This window comes from Cydia pomonella, unplaced genomic scaffold (genome assembly GCF_033807575.1).
Source record: "Cydia pomonella isolate Wapato2018A unplaced genomic scaffold, ilCydPomo1 PGA_scaffold_143, whole genome shotgun sequence".
Taxonomy (NCBI): domain Eukaryota; kingdom Metazoa; phylum Arthropoda; class Insecta; order Lepidoptera; family Tortricidae; genus Cydia; species Cydia pomonella.
The window spans coordinates 14,176-30,686 of NW_026907786.1; the positions used below are offsets into that span (position 1 = coordinate 14,176).

Genomic DNA, 16,511 nt, shown 5'->3' on the forward strand with positions numbered 1-16,511 from the left:
ATAAACTGTCAAAGTCATAGTTGTCATCATTGTCATGTCAACCTCACATGCTCAACGCGAGGACCGCGTGTATCACCTTCTTATTATTACAATATAATTGAAAAATGAAGAAAGAAAGAAAAATAAAAAAAGAAAAGAAACCGGCAAAAATTCCTTATGTTGAGGAAGATAGAGAATCAGGTATGCACAAACTAACTTTAGAATGCTTAATTTTTGTAAACGAATCTAAATTTGATTACCATTCGGCGGTTTGCAGATTTTAGTGAAGAAATGGCCCCGGAGATGCATAAAAAAAGCATTGTAAAGAATGGAAAGACAAAAAAACCTGTGAAAACTTCGGATGAAGAAGATAGAGAGTCAGGTCAGACACAGAATCTAACTTTTGAACCTATAACCTATCTATAATCCGAGGTTAGATCCCACCGTCGCAATATAGAGTCACGGGACTTAATAGAAAATATATAAAAAGTTAAATGTAGCTAGGTTATTTAAGTTTTGAAGTGGTTTACTGTTTTCCCAACAAATTCTGACTGTTATTATTATTTGGTGGTGTACAGATTCTGATGAGGAAATGGATCCGGAGACGCATAAGAAATCTCTTGAAAAGCTGAAAAAGATTGATCCAGACTTTTACAACTTCCTGGAGGAGAATGATGAGAACTTGCTGAACTTTGGGGTGGAGTCTGGAGACGAGGGATCAGATGGAGAGGATCAGGAGGATGAGGATGATGTTGTGCACAAGCCGGGCCCTCTGCAGGCTGACAGTGATGAGAGTGACTTTGAGGTTAGTCATACACACCAACAAAATCTAAAAGGAATGTAAAGATTTGTTTTGTTAAATATACCATACCATCTGCCTAACATAGCATGCTGGTAGTGACTTAACATGTCAAACTGTGTACATTGAAATCATATCTCTGTTATGAGCAGCTGTTTAATTTTGTCCCCAAGTCTTGAATATTACATATTTATGTAGGTGTAAAGTTAACTGCAGAACTAAATTAATTTTGGCCAGTTAAATAACTTCCTTTATTATATCTTCACACAAATATGTTTGTTATAGGAGGAAGTTGAAGTTAGAGGAAAAATTACACTCAAAATGGTGGCTGAATGGCAGGAAGAGTTAAAAAGTGAAAAGAAAATCAAAATTGCAACACTTAATTCTGTCATCAAAGCTTTCAATGCTGCCATGTTAAGAGCCACAAGTGATGATGGGACTTCCAAGGGAGAGTACAAAGTAGAAGGTATAAAAATATTTTTTTAACACCAGAGGCAACCATTTTGGTGATTTGTGTTTTTATTCCAAACAAACTTATTAGGCGGGTCCCCACAGAGCATCGTCAACACTGGCTGGTTTGGGCGCGAGGAAATTGCCTTGCGCGTATGCTCGCTCTGTGTGGACCCGCCTAATGACCAAAGCGTTAGAGAAGGCCTCTGTTTAACTCGGGCAAATTGCTTTCGTATGTCTGGATGTTCTCATCTACACGTTGCAATTCTCAACCAATTCTTGTCAAATTTTGTGACCAGATTTTATGATTGTATTGTATTGTATTCGGGTGATTTTCCGCAACTCGACGACTTGCGCCTATTTTGCGTGATATAGATTTTATGATGAAATAGAACTTTTTGTTGATTCAGTGTTTTGAAATTATTGCTCAATTTGGCATAAAGGACATAATCACCAATAGGGTCTAGAGGTCACTGTGATTAGGGCGTCCTCCCGGGAAATACCGGTTCTCGATTTCCCGGGAAATCCCGGGATTTATTTGGAATCCAAAGAACCGGTACTGAGCACCGAGTCCCGGTTCTCCCGGTTCCCGCCATAACATCAAATAAATATTTATATTATCAGTAAAATTAACGCACCGGCAAGTTCGGCAGCGTCGCATTTGAGTGCTATTCCACCGACAAGTGTCGAACCAGAAAGGATTTTTTCATCCGCAGGATATATATGCAATCGATTGCGAACATCTCTAGGTGACCGTACCATAGACGCCATTAGTTTTCTTCGGACATATTATCAAGAAAAGAGATGCAAATAAAAGTATTGGACTAAGTACTAGATTTAGTTCGACTGATTTATACATATCATCTTAAGTTGACATTTAATTGAAGTAATCATTAGCGTTTCGTCAAGCAAATTCGACATATTTACATAACTAGTCAGATTTTGATTTTAAACTTGTAGGTGTAATTTTGCAAAAGTTTATTATTTTGTAAGATTCAAATGTTAGATAATGACCTGAAATACCTGATTATAATTTGTTAATGTTACGTTTAAGTTTCCGTAATATTGATTACTTTTTACTCAGAGTTTAATAATTTTTATATACACAAGACTTAAACTACAATGTTTATGTATAAAACTATAAATCACATCCTTGTGTCTAATTGTTATTGATCTCCAGTTCCATCCGTTCTTAAGCCAATGATTAGATTTGGTTAGGTATTTGATAAGTTCTTTATGTTAAATTATTTATTTCATTATTTGTGAGGTATATTTTTGTTACAAAAAAAGAACTGTATTTGTTTTAAGTGTGTTGATTATTATATTACTGCAATGTTACAATTATCTTAAGTTATCACATTTGAAATAGAAAAAATATTGAACTATTATAATTAGACTGATTTATATTATTTAAGTTCACATTTAAAATTAAAATAATGATTAGCGTTACGTCAAGTAAATTCGACGACATGTTACATAAATAGTCAGGTTGAGATATTAAAATTTGTATAACTTTGCACAATTTGTTTTTTTTTTTAATTACAATATTAAGATAATTATGATATTGTGAACATGATAAGAATGTTTAAAATATTATGGTGTTTGTAAGTATTACTTACTACAGTTACTACACATGATTCATAACATTACGATTATGATCAATGACACTGTTAACTGATTAATCAATTAAGACTGATTAAAGTAACTATAAAGACTGATTTAAGTGTATTATTCCTAAAAGTGTTTTTTATTCTATAAAAAATTCTTAATTATTCCTACGATTCCTTTTCATTATTATTATTAAAGTTAGTTGCAAGATTCACAGTTAAATGATGTCAAACAAAATATATAAAAATAATTCAGCTCAGCATAAAGAACCGGGAGAACCGGGAATCCCGGTACCGGCTCCGACCCGGTACCGGGAAATGAAAAACTAGGAACCGGTCCCGGGACTGCACGCCCTAACTGTGATGATGACTTAAAAAAAACTTTTGCATTTTCTAAGCTAATGCAAGGTCTACAGCTCACAGAGCCACTAGTTTATAATATAGTGTCACTGCTGTTGCTGAATTAAAGTTTCTGCAACTTCCTTTCTAGTTATAATTAATATACTAGGCATGAGAAAAATTTCTTAACTATCAGGAACAAGAAAGACCAAACAACACATCTAATCATAGAATTTTTATGTTTCAGGCTCTTCAGTATTCAATGCAGTTATTCAAATGTGTGTGTTATATCTCCCTGCTGCAATAAAAAAATATCTTGGAATGGAGCAGTCAGGCAAGGATCCTCAGAAATGCAAACATTTTGTCAAAATAAAGGCTCCTCTAGTGGCGTATCTAAATGATTTGCTTAAGCTTCTTGGTGGAGTTACATCTGAGAACATACTTACAGTACTCCTGAAGCATTTGCACCAGATGTCTGCCTATGTTGCCTGTTTTGGCAGAATATCCAAACATGCTTTGAAGAAGCTGATCACCCTGTGGAGTAGAGGGGAGGAAACTGTGAGAGTTCTGGCTTTCTTGTGTATCCTTAGAATCACAAGAAACCAGCAAGCAAACTTACTAGACCTTGTACTGAAAGCGATGTACATGACCTATGTGAAGAACTGCAAGTTTGTGAGTCCCACTACTTGGCCAAGTATTAACTTCATGCGGAGGTCTTTAGTGGAGATGTTTACTTTGGATTTGAATGTGTCATACCAGCATGTTTTCCTGTACATACGTCAGTTGGCTATCCATTTGAGGAATGCTATTGTTGTTCAGAAAGTAGAGAACAGGCAGGCGGTGTATAACTGGCAGTTTGTGAACTCACTGCACTTGTGGGCAGACTTGCTTGGGGCCACCACCAATAAGCCTCAGCTACAGCCGTTGGTCTACCCTCTGGTGATGGTTATCACGAACACCATCAAGCTGGTGCCAACACATCAATATTATCCAGTCAGATTCCACTGTGTTGAAATATTGATACATTTATCAAAAGAATCCAACACTTTTATACCTATACTACCTTTTCTGTTAGAGGTGAGATTGACAAATTCTTATTACTTTTAGTATTTTATTATAGATGACTTTTCTATCATGAATGAAATCATATATTATGTTTCTGAAAACTTGTACAGGTGTTTCTGATTGCAGGAATATATGTATATATATATTGTTGTTTTAATAGAACACTGGATTTATAATTAATCTTCTTTTATAGGTATTAACATCATATGACTTCAACAAAAAGCACAAGAAAGTTTCCATGAAGCCACTGGACTTGTCCTGTGTTCTCCGACTGGCCAAGTCACAGCTTATGGAAAATGGATTCAAGGATTCCGTCATTGAGAGGATTTATGGATTACTACTGGAGTATATGGCTAATCAATCGCATTCCATCGCCTTTCCCGACCTTTCTCTGCTTGCTATCATACAGGTTTGTCAAATTTCTTTACGATAATTTAATGGTTAAAAAACCTTTTTATAAAACTTGTAAAATCGGATTTGTATTTAACCCTTTTAACGCCACGCATATCCTGTGCGACGCATCACCGTGAACCTTATCGGAATGCACGAATGTTAAATGTTGGGCTGTATTAACCGCGCGCGTCTGTCGTCTTTGGCTAATTATTGACCATACTTTTTTTAATAAATATATGACCTTAAAAATGTAGATAATTAAGACAAAATTAACATATATATATTTACATCAACAATTTTATGTTATTGGGGCAATAAAGAATATATACTTACAAATTAAAATAACTAAATTTATTCAAACTCTTTTTTTGCAGATAAAACAGTTCCTGAAGACCTGTTCAGTTTCCAACTACACTAAAAAGCTTCGCCAGTTACTTGAAAAAATTGAGGAGAACAGTAGATTCATTGAACGCGAAAGGTCCAAGATCAGCTTTTCACTGAGCGACAGTAAACTAGTAGCAGCGTGGGAAACCAACATCAGCACCAAGGGGTCACCGTTACAAACATTCTATGAGAACTGGAGCAAGATCAACAAGATACAGAAGAGGAAGAAGGTGACCAAAAATGATGAGATTGCTGGAGAATTACCCATGATAAAGAGACCGAAGTTATCAGAGGACGCTGCTAATACTAAACCCAAGAATGAGGGACCAACGGAACTGTTCCCGTCTGACAGTGAGGATGAAAAAGACCACTTCAAATTGGAAGGCGAAGACGAGCCTCCGCGTAAAAAGAAAATCAAGAAGAAGAAGGAATCTAAAAAGAAGAAGTCTAACAAAAAAGTGGCCGTCGATGACATCGATGATATACCAGGCGGAGATGATCTAGTGCAAGATTTGAGTGTTAATGACTGGTAATAAAGCTGACATGTATATGTAAATTTACTAGTATTTATTCCTATTTATTTCTTTTGAATACCATAAAATTATTCATTCTGTCTTATGGCAGAGTGGATAGTCTAAAACTGAGGAGGCAGTATGATAGAAGTCATTTATCTGATCATAGCTATTCCCTTGTTGTAACTTCTGTGTGGGACAGCTGCCTATTTAAGGTAGTTACATAATAATATCAAATATAATTTGAAATAGAGGTGCATTGTAAAAGTAAATTTTGTAGCCACAGTAAATTTACTGCCATCTTTGCCAGCAGCCAGAACGGCATCTTTTCGAGCGATGGCGCCATACCTTTGCAATAGTAGATGGCGCCATTTTTTGGTATTTAAGAAATTTAACACATATCAGTGAAAGAATAAGGATCAAAGTCAAATAGCGTTCTAAAAGTTTTAATTATGTGTCGAAAGATGGCAGTAAATTTACTGTGGCAAAGTTTACTTTTACAATCCACCCAAATTCTCTTTGATAATATGTATATATGACTGCAGTCAAAAAACAGAATTTGTCTCCTCTTCCTCCCATCGAAATCACACTGAAAACGGTAGAAACTGTTAGGTTATGTAGATATTGTGTGGCCTATACGCAGATACAATACAATTATACAATTTTCAACTCTATTATTAGCATTTACGTTGTATGCCTTTATACACGCGACACCCAATTAGGGTGTTTACTCTTGATCAGTAAAATACATAAAAACGTGCTAAAATATATTTATAACATAAAGAAATAATAACGATAGGAAAGTAAATAAACAATAGAAAAGTCACGGGATTCCTTGCAGGAAGTAAGTCCACTGGGCGCGCGGCTCCGGCGGCTCGAGGCTCTCGATGCTGAGGCAGCCGGTCGGCGCGCCGCCCACCCACTTGTCGCTCAGGTACACTAACACCTTCGTTTCCTATAATATTGCACATGTCTCAGTTATATGATTTTATTGCTTGCTCAGCTACTGTGGCTATCAGATGTATCGGAGCGGCGAAAGTGCTCATCAAAACTCACAAATGACTACCACAAGTTCAGAGCCATAGTGAACTTTAGGTACTAGTATCAAAATACGGTTGATTTTTATTGATTATTGATCTTTTTTCAATTTGGTGAGTTTTGGATGGTTTTACTCTGTAATAGGAGTTTTAATACTACCAAACCCTGTGGTGCGCACTAAGCACGCATATACGTAAGCCTTCGCGCGCAAGATAGCTTTTTCCAATGATATGTTTTTACAAAAGTGATGTACCGCCCTGGGTCCTTACTTCATATTGTACGAGTAGGTAGGTCATGTACTACGAGTATATAGTCTATATAGGATGTTAGTCAAGTATCGTCAGAATTTACCTTTTTAGATTGTATTATTTCGACAGGATTTTTAACGTAAAATTCCTGTTTATCGATAGATATCTTAAACGTTCTGTTGTCCATAAATACGTTTTTGAATGTTATCGCTGCGAAACCACCTGCCTTGACTTCAAATGGCCCCTGGGGCTTTGGTACTTTTGCCGTTCCCTTTATGTGATATCTAAAAAAAAAAAATTGGTACAAATTTCCGATAGGTATACAATTTATAATGTTCGGAATCATTTCGCAATATTAGGAAGTCTGTTTCAGGGTCTATTCCCATTTATGCCCTACATGACCGCCGCCATACATGCATTGAGGCAGATGGGAATGATTCATATGAATGGGACAAATGGGAATATACACCTGTTTCAGTCCCTTCTCTGTAAACAATCCCTTTTATTTCTACTTCTGCATTGGGAAAATGATACCTCCATATTTATCTACCGACATGAAAACGTACTTAGGTATTTAAAATTATTTACTGTATTGTATTAATTTATCACTTACACGAATTCTCCGGCGTCCGGCGAATCAAACGAAACCGTGCATTGCTGAACCCCAACTTCGGTCGGTTCGAACCACACGAGGAACTTGCCCTTTTCGAACGGACCGAGGAAATACTCTTTGTCAGTCGTGATTGAGGGATGGGTGACCTTAAAAAAATGGTAGAACGTAGTTAACTTTCGGTATCTACCGATTTATTTTATTCAATTGCATGTGGAATGTGGACATGCCTGGAGAGACTAGCCAGAACATAAGGTACTTTTATGGCTAGCAATATCCAAAATCTACTTACATACCTTTAATCTACTTATCCCTAATTGTATTTAATCTAGAGTGAAGTAAAAGATCTCAGGATATAATTTTCAAAGAAATAACTCGAATAATAACGTTTTTCAGTAATATTTTATAACTTCACCTACGGCAAATAAAACCACTGATCGGTAGCCGAAAGGTTCACTTTTTGAGATTCCTAAAAGTCTCCTCTTCTCAAGTGGGGCTCTCACTAGGGGGACGACAAGACCCGGAACCGAAACATTAGCCCGAAGTCCGATGTTTTTAGTAATACGCTAAGCTTACTCACTGCGCTTGTGAAGACCGCTTTGACGGGACTCCTGTTCTGGACTCGAAGCCTCATCGGGACCCGCGTGCCGATCGGTGTGTCTACCTCTAGCTCCTTCGCTTTGGCCGGCAAGCACTTCAGTATCATCTTGTACATGTATGTTCCGACGAAATTGTTGTAAACCTCCAAGTACTCCTCGCTTTCGCCTACTACCAATGGCGAGTAGGACATTACGAGTGGCGCCTGAAATAGATGACCAAATTATACAAAGCGTTCGTTAACAGTTGGTTCACATTGGGGTTTTGCATTAATTGAAAACATAAAACTAAGAAAATGTATCTTGTGACCTGTGATTGCCTTCCTATATCAATGGAGCTGGGAAAGTCCAACTGCTGACAGCGCACGTAGGAGCTAGCCGACACATATGCACAACCAGCTTTCACTGGACCGTATCTCGCGCCCGTGACCTTTACGTCAATTTCTTATACTTAAGAGTATTTCTCGAACTAAGAGAACATGGCTTGTGACCTGTGATTGCCTTCCTATTTCAATGGTGCTAGGACAGTCCAGTTGCTGGCAGCGCACGAAGAAGGTAACCGTTACGGCTAACGGGTTGTGCACAATTATCTCCCGCTGAACTGTTTCGCGCGCCCGTGACGTCAACGTCAGCGTGTCTACGATCTCGCTTGGGGTGACAGTCGCCACGATCTCGTAGAACTGGTACTCGCGTGTTTCCTTGTGTACGAACACCACCTGCGGACGATTCTTACATTTACATACTCCACTCCACCACCACATACGCGCCAATAGAATTGGAAATTTATTCGGTTCGGATTTAAGGTTCAAATTAGATTGCGCTTTCGGGAAATGTGACTTGCCTTTAAATGAATCATCAAAGCTGGATTAATTGGTATATATTTGGATCATCCACAAAAACCTTGTAGATTGGTGCGGCATGGATAGTTCGTGTCATCCACGACGACGCGCATATTTGTCAAAACTAACCTTTAATAATATGAAAGTACGAGTCAAGGCACGCGTTTTCGTGAATGACACGATCTAGAAAAGGGTTAAGGTTCTAGTTTAATAGTTCCTACAAATAAAATATTGATATTTCGTTCTTTATATTAGACTGGGAACTGGGAAGTATCACGTGTCGAGCACGGCTAGACAAGAAGCCTATAATGAAATTTCATACAAAGTTACAGACCCAGGCCGGGAAGTTTTTAAATTTCCTTTCTAAATATATTCCTAGTCTATATGTACTCGGCTCGGCCGGCAACCCCTTACTTCCCAGCCTCTGTTAGTAATGTACTGTTATTTAAAGCAGATAAATAGCGCAAGACGAATTTAATTAAATCCATGTAAAGTCCTTATGGCAAGCGTTATTATAGAATCCTTATTTTTCAAAACTTACACACAAGCGTATTTATCGGTAGTTAAAATCCTTACTTTCATGTGCATCTCACACTCGCCATAGCACGCGTAATCCCAGCGGCACGTGGCACACGTTTCGCCCCACACTTTTACGGTCTCCGGGTGCTTAATCTCGTAGAAAGCGTCGAACTTATCGGGGATCACCTTCACTACCTCCGTCGACACTACGTATGATTCTGGGGACTAAGATAAGCGCTTTTTATATCTAGGTACATTGTGGCCGGGCACGTGAGAAATCAGGTTGATTAGCGGGGGCTCCTAGTCCTAACCTAATAACAGCAGTTTTCTGTTCCACATGCCACGTAATGTAAGGTTACCAATATACCTACTTCAAAATAAAAATAAATTACTTAAACTCGACATTTCTAGTCGATTTTAAGTGTAAAAATTTCAATATTGAATATTTTTGTCAATTCGACATGACGTATTTATGTATTTACATTTCAAATATTATTAACGATATTCTGATATTTCGTGAAACAAAAAACTTAGCCCGCTCAACGGTACTCCATAGAAATTGGACACCGGTTCATCATAATAAGCGTTTTAGAAATGAAGAAAATTGAGATTAAGTAAAAGTTTAGGTGACTTGTTCCACAATATTACTTGATAATCAGATATTTATCAAGTGATGATTTACATATTTCCGTGTCAAGAAAAATATTGTTGTGAGTGTAAGACACCTTTCCCATACATACGGAAACACTTGCTAAGGGCTACGGCGTAGCACTTCTCAGAATACTGTAATTATTAGACGTCTTAATGCCATTTAAATAGATATGGTAAAATGTATCACCGTACCTCGGTGATATGATGAACCTTCAAAAGCTCCGTGTGAACATCCTTGGCAGCCACGTTGATGGTTATTAGTCCGTTAGGATTCGGCGGCAGCGCTATGCCAAGTAGACTTATGAAAAGTGCGCCTTCTCCCAAATTAGTATATAACAATTCGTTCTGTAATAATAATAATTTCCCGGTTAGTTTCAATTCAGTTATAATCCATACAAAATAGTGTCACTGTCAACTAACTTAGAGGTAGATACCTACAACACTTATACTTTTTAGGGTTCCGTACCCAAAGGGTCAAACGGGACCCTATAACTGAGATTCCGCTGTCCAATTGAAATTTCTACAGATTATGTATTTCTGTTGCCGCTATAACAACAAATACTAAAAACAGAATAAAATAAATATTTATTTCCAATCTCGAGGTTCTCACCCAATCACCGAAGTCAAGCAACGTCGGGCGGGGTCAGTACTTGGATGGGTGACCGTTTTTATAGATAATGGTACGGATCCTGTGCGAGTCCGACTCGCACTTGGCCGGTTTTTTAAGTACCTACGCTATAAATAGTGATCGTTAATCTCGTAGCCTTTTTGTGGCAGCGTAGTTGAATTGCAAGTATGGCAAATTAGCATTAGAATATAATATTTTATTGCTATATTATAGCAAAGTTAAAGTGATTAGAGTCAATTGATAAAGATTTATACGTATAATAACAACAACGACCACCTTATTTGGCCATATCTCTTGAATTGATGTAGCGATTTTATTAACGTACCTACGCTGCCACGAAAGTATAAACTATATAATCGGCCCGATTCGAAGATTGATTAAGACACGTTTAAGATCTTGGAGAGATCTTTAAAAGATCGATAGCTAAACGACATCTCAAAATCGACGTTTATTTCGATTCCGCTGTGAACCCAATATGATCTATCTACGATATTTCTAACGTCAAAGTGACATTATATTGGTTGCCTGAATCGAGATGCTTCTGACAATTATATGAACTTATCTAAACCAGAACTTATCGTTATCGTATCTCCTTCTTCGAATCCGGCCCAATTTTAGTTTTAAAGTTCGTTCTGTTAGCTTCAATTTAGAGACTTAAGCCCAAACTAACCAGTGAACAAGGGAAGCATTATTGTTAGTTTATTGAATCATTACGAGATGGTATACAAACAATATTTTCAGTTAAATATTACCTCGTGTCTTCCCATAATTTTCGGCTTGAAATAGATCGGGATGTCGAATACTGAGTTAGGTTCGACGTTACACTGGGCTAACGTGGAGAATGGTCCGGGAGGCATCTCCGATAGCACCAGCCATGTCCCATCGGTTCTGTAATTGCGGTTTTTAATTATTTGAATGAAATTTATGATTAATGCAGCTGACAACTGGACAACTCCATTGCGGATCGTGTGACCGCATCTTCAAAACAAAGTTTGGTTATGCGAGCCACATAAGGGCATTTCATAATCCGGATAAGAATTGTTGATGGAGTCAGATGTTTAGTAAATTCTTGTCACTCAGTCACAATGTCACCTAGATAACAATGACATGACAATTCAGTGTACGTTTTTGGATCAAGCAACTACGCTGGATCCTTACTTATTGACCACAAAATACATGAGATACTTTAATTGTCGGATGACCATTGAAATGTTGGTAGAATATGAAGTAGGCATAGATCGATCATACGAAAAGAAGACTAAAGTTGGCTTGTAAAGATGTATGTGAACTCGACTGTACGGACTGTACCTATCGGCTCGATGATAATGAAATTAATTCCAAGAACTTACGGGTTCGTTCGGTAGTTCTCGATATTGCAGCTCGCTTACAAGTAAATAAATGTCAACAACTTACGGGTTCGTAACCGGCACGTAACTAGTCTGGACCTCTCGCACCGGACACTCCATGAACACGGTCTTGGCCGCCACGTCGCCCACGTCCAAGCAGGCGGCATACAGGGCTAGCTCCTGTGACTTGTAGTTCTCGATATTGCAGCTAGCCTAGAAGTAGATATTTAACACTGAGAGAGTTGGGATACTTGGAATATTAATCTTTACACTCTCAATCTATAAAAGTTTTTAAGAGATTTTTATCCTTGAGCATAACTATTTTTATTCAGGTCAGGTACGTTATGGGTGGATACATATGTGTATTTTTGAGGTGTTCCATTGCACCGTAGCGCGTACCCGCGCACCTACCTACCAAGTAAAGTTTTGAAAAATGGGAAAATTAGTAGAACACTGTTTTTCCTGGCAAGTCTAATTAGGAGGCATATAACTTATAAATATTCACTTGATTGGATATCGATTAAACATTAAGTACTCGACGTGCATCTCGTTCGTGGTTATTGGTGCACGATATATGACTAAATCAAATATCTCAGATATTCAGACATCATTCAAACATCATTCTGATGTCAGTGTACGTTCTAATTGGCCTGTAATGTAAGTCCAATCACAAAGTTGCTAAACCTCATCAGTACGTAGGGAGGAAGCGTTAGCATTAGAGTGCGTCCGACACGTAAATCGTACTCTAGTAGGGAATGCAAACCGGTTTTAACCGAAACCGAAAAAACCGGTTAAAACCGGTTTTATTCATTATAAGGGTATAAATCGGTCCTAAATCGGTTGAATCGACATCAAATCAAATAATGTGGTGTTGTGTTAGTTTGATCATTTGTAACGCTAAATGAATTTTTACGGTACAAAATACACAAATACGAAAGATTTAAATAATATAAAGTACTGGCAGTGGCAGGACATCCGTGCTGGTGTACGAATTGTATAGTAGTACTTTTTAATAAAAATGGGTATAAAAGGTCTTATTTATAATTTTATTATGCGATGCGCTATAGAAAAATTCCACGTAATCAGTTAATATTGTAGGAAGACTAATTAATGTAAATGTGTAATTTAATATAGTATAATGTAATTACTAACAAACTATAAGGGCCTATTTGACCTGAAATAAATGTATTGAATTGAATTGAATTGAATTATATCAATGGCAGCTTTAGAGTCTTTTGTTGGTTCGGTGATAACGACTTACCGACAACCATTTTTGTCTCTTTCGCACTAATAGGAAAGGGTAGTTCAAACCCTAAAGAATGGAATTACTTGACTACCTGTGTTTGCCCAGTTTAAGCTAACACTATCAGTTTCTACTCGTAATATACCAGAAGACAGCGAAAAACTTAAAACAAGATTTCGGATTGGGCCATTTGATTTAAGACAAATAACATTAAATTATAAATTGATATTGTCATATATTTAAAAAAAATGACAAATGACAATGTCTAAACAACAAACCAAAAAATAATTTAATAAAATTAGTTTGTTCCTATTCCTAGTTACAAATAACATTAAGTCATTTGACAATTCCCATACAATACAATAAAATAGTCAGATATTCTGTCTTTAATTTCGTGATAAAATCGTGTATATACTATACTAGCATTCATTTTTACACGTGAAGCAATATTTTCTTTATTCCATGGCGATGAATTTAAGAATTGTTGATTCTAAAAACCGAAACTCTAGCATCCGAACAAAAAATTGTAATCTGTGATTATATTACTAAATCAAAATCTTACCCATAATTTGACAAACGGATTGTGGCTTTTTGGCCGGTAGGTAATCGTGTAGGTCACGTTAGTGTGTGCCGCGATGTGGCCTTGCATCGGCGAAATTGTAAACTCGTCAGACATCAAGGGTTGCCACCAAAATCTAGACAAACAATAATTACATGTGGATAATCAATAGACATTTTATATTCTCATGTCACGTAATGCTTCTGAATATATTTAAGTTTTTCAATATACGAGTAGCATCTTTGCACACATGTAAACTAAGATCGAAGCTAGCAATTAGTCCCTTGACTTATTTTTCACCCTTACCAACGAAATCTCGTTAACACATTTATACATTTTATTATACCGACTATTAGTTACTGTAATGTCCAGATACATGGCACATGCTTATTCATACTATTCTTGGCCTTACCTGGCCCCGAAGTCCCCTTTATTCAGTAACATGACCTTTAGTATCTTGCAACCGCGAATGCGCACGCGGCCGAACTGCAGCGAGTCCTGGCTGAGACACAGACTCATGCCGGTTGCGCTGCCGCTCAACCGCACTAGCGGCCGCTCGATGTTTAGCACTCTCATGTTCAGCTGAAAAAATTAAAAATAAATTCTTACTATGCATGTCACCTACATTACATAGTATAAATACCTGACGAAACATATTTTAAGGGTGGACACATGATTCTGTACGATTTTGATGATCGTCAGTCAATCTCGCTGGGAGCCTTCTCTTTTTTTTTTTTTTTATTAAAAACTGATCGGCGATTGGCTCTAGTCACACCTGATGGAAAGTGAAGACAGGGCCTAAGATGGAGCTCACCGATTCAGTAGTAGCCTATTCACTCTTGCTTTAAAGAGACCGAGGTCATATTTATCAGGGAATACAGAGGGCGGGAGCGCATTCCATTCTTTAGCCGTCCGTAACAAAAAAAGAGGAGGCAAACCGTTTAGTGCGAACAAATGGAATGTGTACCACGAACGGGTGCATTCGCTCCCCACGCCTGGACGTCCGATGATGGAAAGGGGAAGGTGGGATCAGATCGTGCAGTTCCTGTGCACACTCCCCGAGCTATATTTTCGAGTGCAATATGTGTTGTATTCACTTTAATCTTACAAAGTGAATCTCCATGTCCAAGAGGTTATCGGAGGTCAAAATGTTAACTACTTATAAAAAAATATATATAATAAAAATCTCAGGACATTAAGTGTAAGTACCTGAACGTTCAAATCGCTGATCATGCCAACAGGTTTAAATTGAATCTTCAATGGGATTTTTCTGTAAGGCAGTATCTTGCATTCTTTAGGGATGACCTTTAATGACGACAGTGCATTTTGAATATCCATCGCGATTTGATTTCGGATCTTGTCATCGTTGTAATTTTTCACCATTTGAGTTCTAAACAAACATTGTGCTGTCTGTTATTAAGGATGATATTTCTACAATCAATGTTACGGTGCTACGAGCTATGCTTTAGCACACACGTAGCGAAAATCACAGCCCTCGTTACCTTGGACTTACGCTATTTCAAACCTTATATGTACGAAAAGAATCACAATACAATAACACATGGCATTCAAATATGCGCTTGCACCGTTGTCGAATACGCACCTTCTATTCTACGCTTATGAAAGCAAAAACCGGTCAAGTGCGAATCGGACTCGCGCACAAAGATTCCGTACCATTATCTATAAAACGGCAAAAAAATCATTTCTGTTTAATGGGAGCCCCCTTAAGTATTTATTTTATTCTGTTTTTTAGTATTTGTTGTTATAGCGGCAACAAAAATACATCAACTGTGAAAATTTTAACTGTCGAACTATCACGGTTCATGAGATACAGCCTAAGGATAGACGTGCAGACAGACAGACAGACAGACGGACGGACGGACAGCGGTGTCTTAGTACTCGTAATAGGGTCCCGTTTTACCCTTAAGGTACGGAGCCCTAAAAATGGAATTATGCCAAAAATGATCACAGAATTTCTGGATGAGCTCTAAGTCAGGAAGTAAGAAGTGGAGACACGCTCATCACATTCGGCTGCAGCATGTTCCGTGTCATGGAATACATCTGCTGCGTTGCGTATCTATCCTAGACTATTCTTACCGTTATCTTAGCAAAAAAATAACCCCCTTATTCATAAACGTGTACTAAAGTTACGACGCCGCTAATTCGTTTGTCCCTTTCCGACGTATTGGTATGATGGAAAGGGAGAAACGATGATTAGCGGCATTGTAACTTTAGTACACGTTTATGAATAAGGGGGAAATGTTCAAGACTCGCCTCGAAGGTCCCTGGTCGGTCACAGGACCAGTATCACCGGGATCGAGACATACACTCGTCGCCTCCGACTGAAGCGTGTCCTCTACCACGGGGTACATCTCCTTGAATATAAAACTGGCGTCTATGGCCACTTTGCTGTGGTTCATCACCTCTATCTGACGAACTATCTTAGAGCCCACTTTTACTGGCCCCATGTCGAAACTCTTTTCGCACCCTTCGAATAAATCGAAAAGGCACTTTACACCTGCAATTTAAAGTTGAATTAAAACAAGGAGCTCCATACTTCTGAGGTTTAATCTTATAGAGTCGGACCAAGCCAACTTTGCATGGCATTTGCACTGAAAAAGTGTAACAATGCCATCATTCATAATTGATGATGATGACACTCCCTCACTTTCGCCTGTTCAAGTCTGCGCAAAGTTATCTTGGACG

At 37.9% G+C, this 16,511-nt stretch overlaps 2 protein-coding genes across 2 annotated transcripts in view; one reads left to right on the forward strand and one right to left on the reverse strand.

Moving 5' to 3' along the window:
- The first annotated feature begins 22 nt into the window (after window positions 1-22).
- LOC133533244 (nucleolar complex protein 2 homolog) lies at window positions 23-5,572 on the forward strand. The gene is made up of 7 exons (XM_061872197.1): window positions 23-180; window positions 257-361; window positions 558-784; window positions 1,064-1,244; window positions 3,422-4,251; window positions 4,433-4,648; window positions 5,007-5,572. Exons 1-7 carry the CDS (start codon window positions 105-107, stop codon window positions 5,547-5,549), a joined length of 2,178 nt encoding a protein of 725 aa, XP_061728181.1. The 5' UTR covers window positions 23-104; the 3' UTR covers window positions 5,550-5,572.
- Window positions 5,573-6,282: 710 nt separating this feature from the next.
- LOC133533249 (hydrocephalus-inducing protein-like) overlaps window positions 6,283-16,511 on the reverse strand; it is a 64,509-nt gene continuing 54,280 nt past the window's right edge. The window contains 13 exon segments of the mRNA XM_061872203.1: window positions 6,283-6,483; window positions 6,918-7,098; window positions 7,428-7,573; window positions 8,005-8,226; window positions 8,512-8,736; window positions 9,436-9,603; window positions 10,222-10,374; window positions 11,410-11,545; window positions 12,071-12,216; window positions 13,809-13,941; window positions 14,218-14,387; window positions 15,015-15,195; window positions 16,080-16,323. Coding sequence (XP_061728187.1) covers window positions 6,352-6,483; window positions 6,918-7,098; window positions 7,428-7,573; window positions 8,005-8,226; window positions 8,512-8,736; window positions 9,436-9,603; window positions 10,222-10,374; window positions 11,410-11,545; window positions 12,071-12,216; window positions 13,809-13,941; window positions 14,218-14,387; window positions 15,015-15,195; window positions 16,080-16,323 — 2,237 coding nt within the window. The 3' untranslated portion in view covers window positions 6,283-6,351.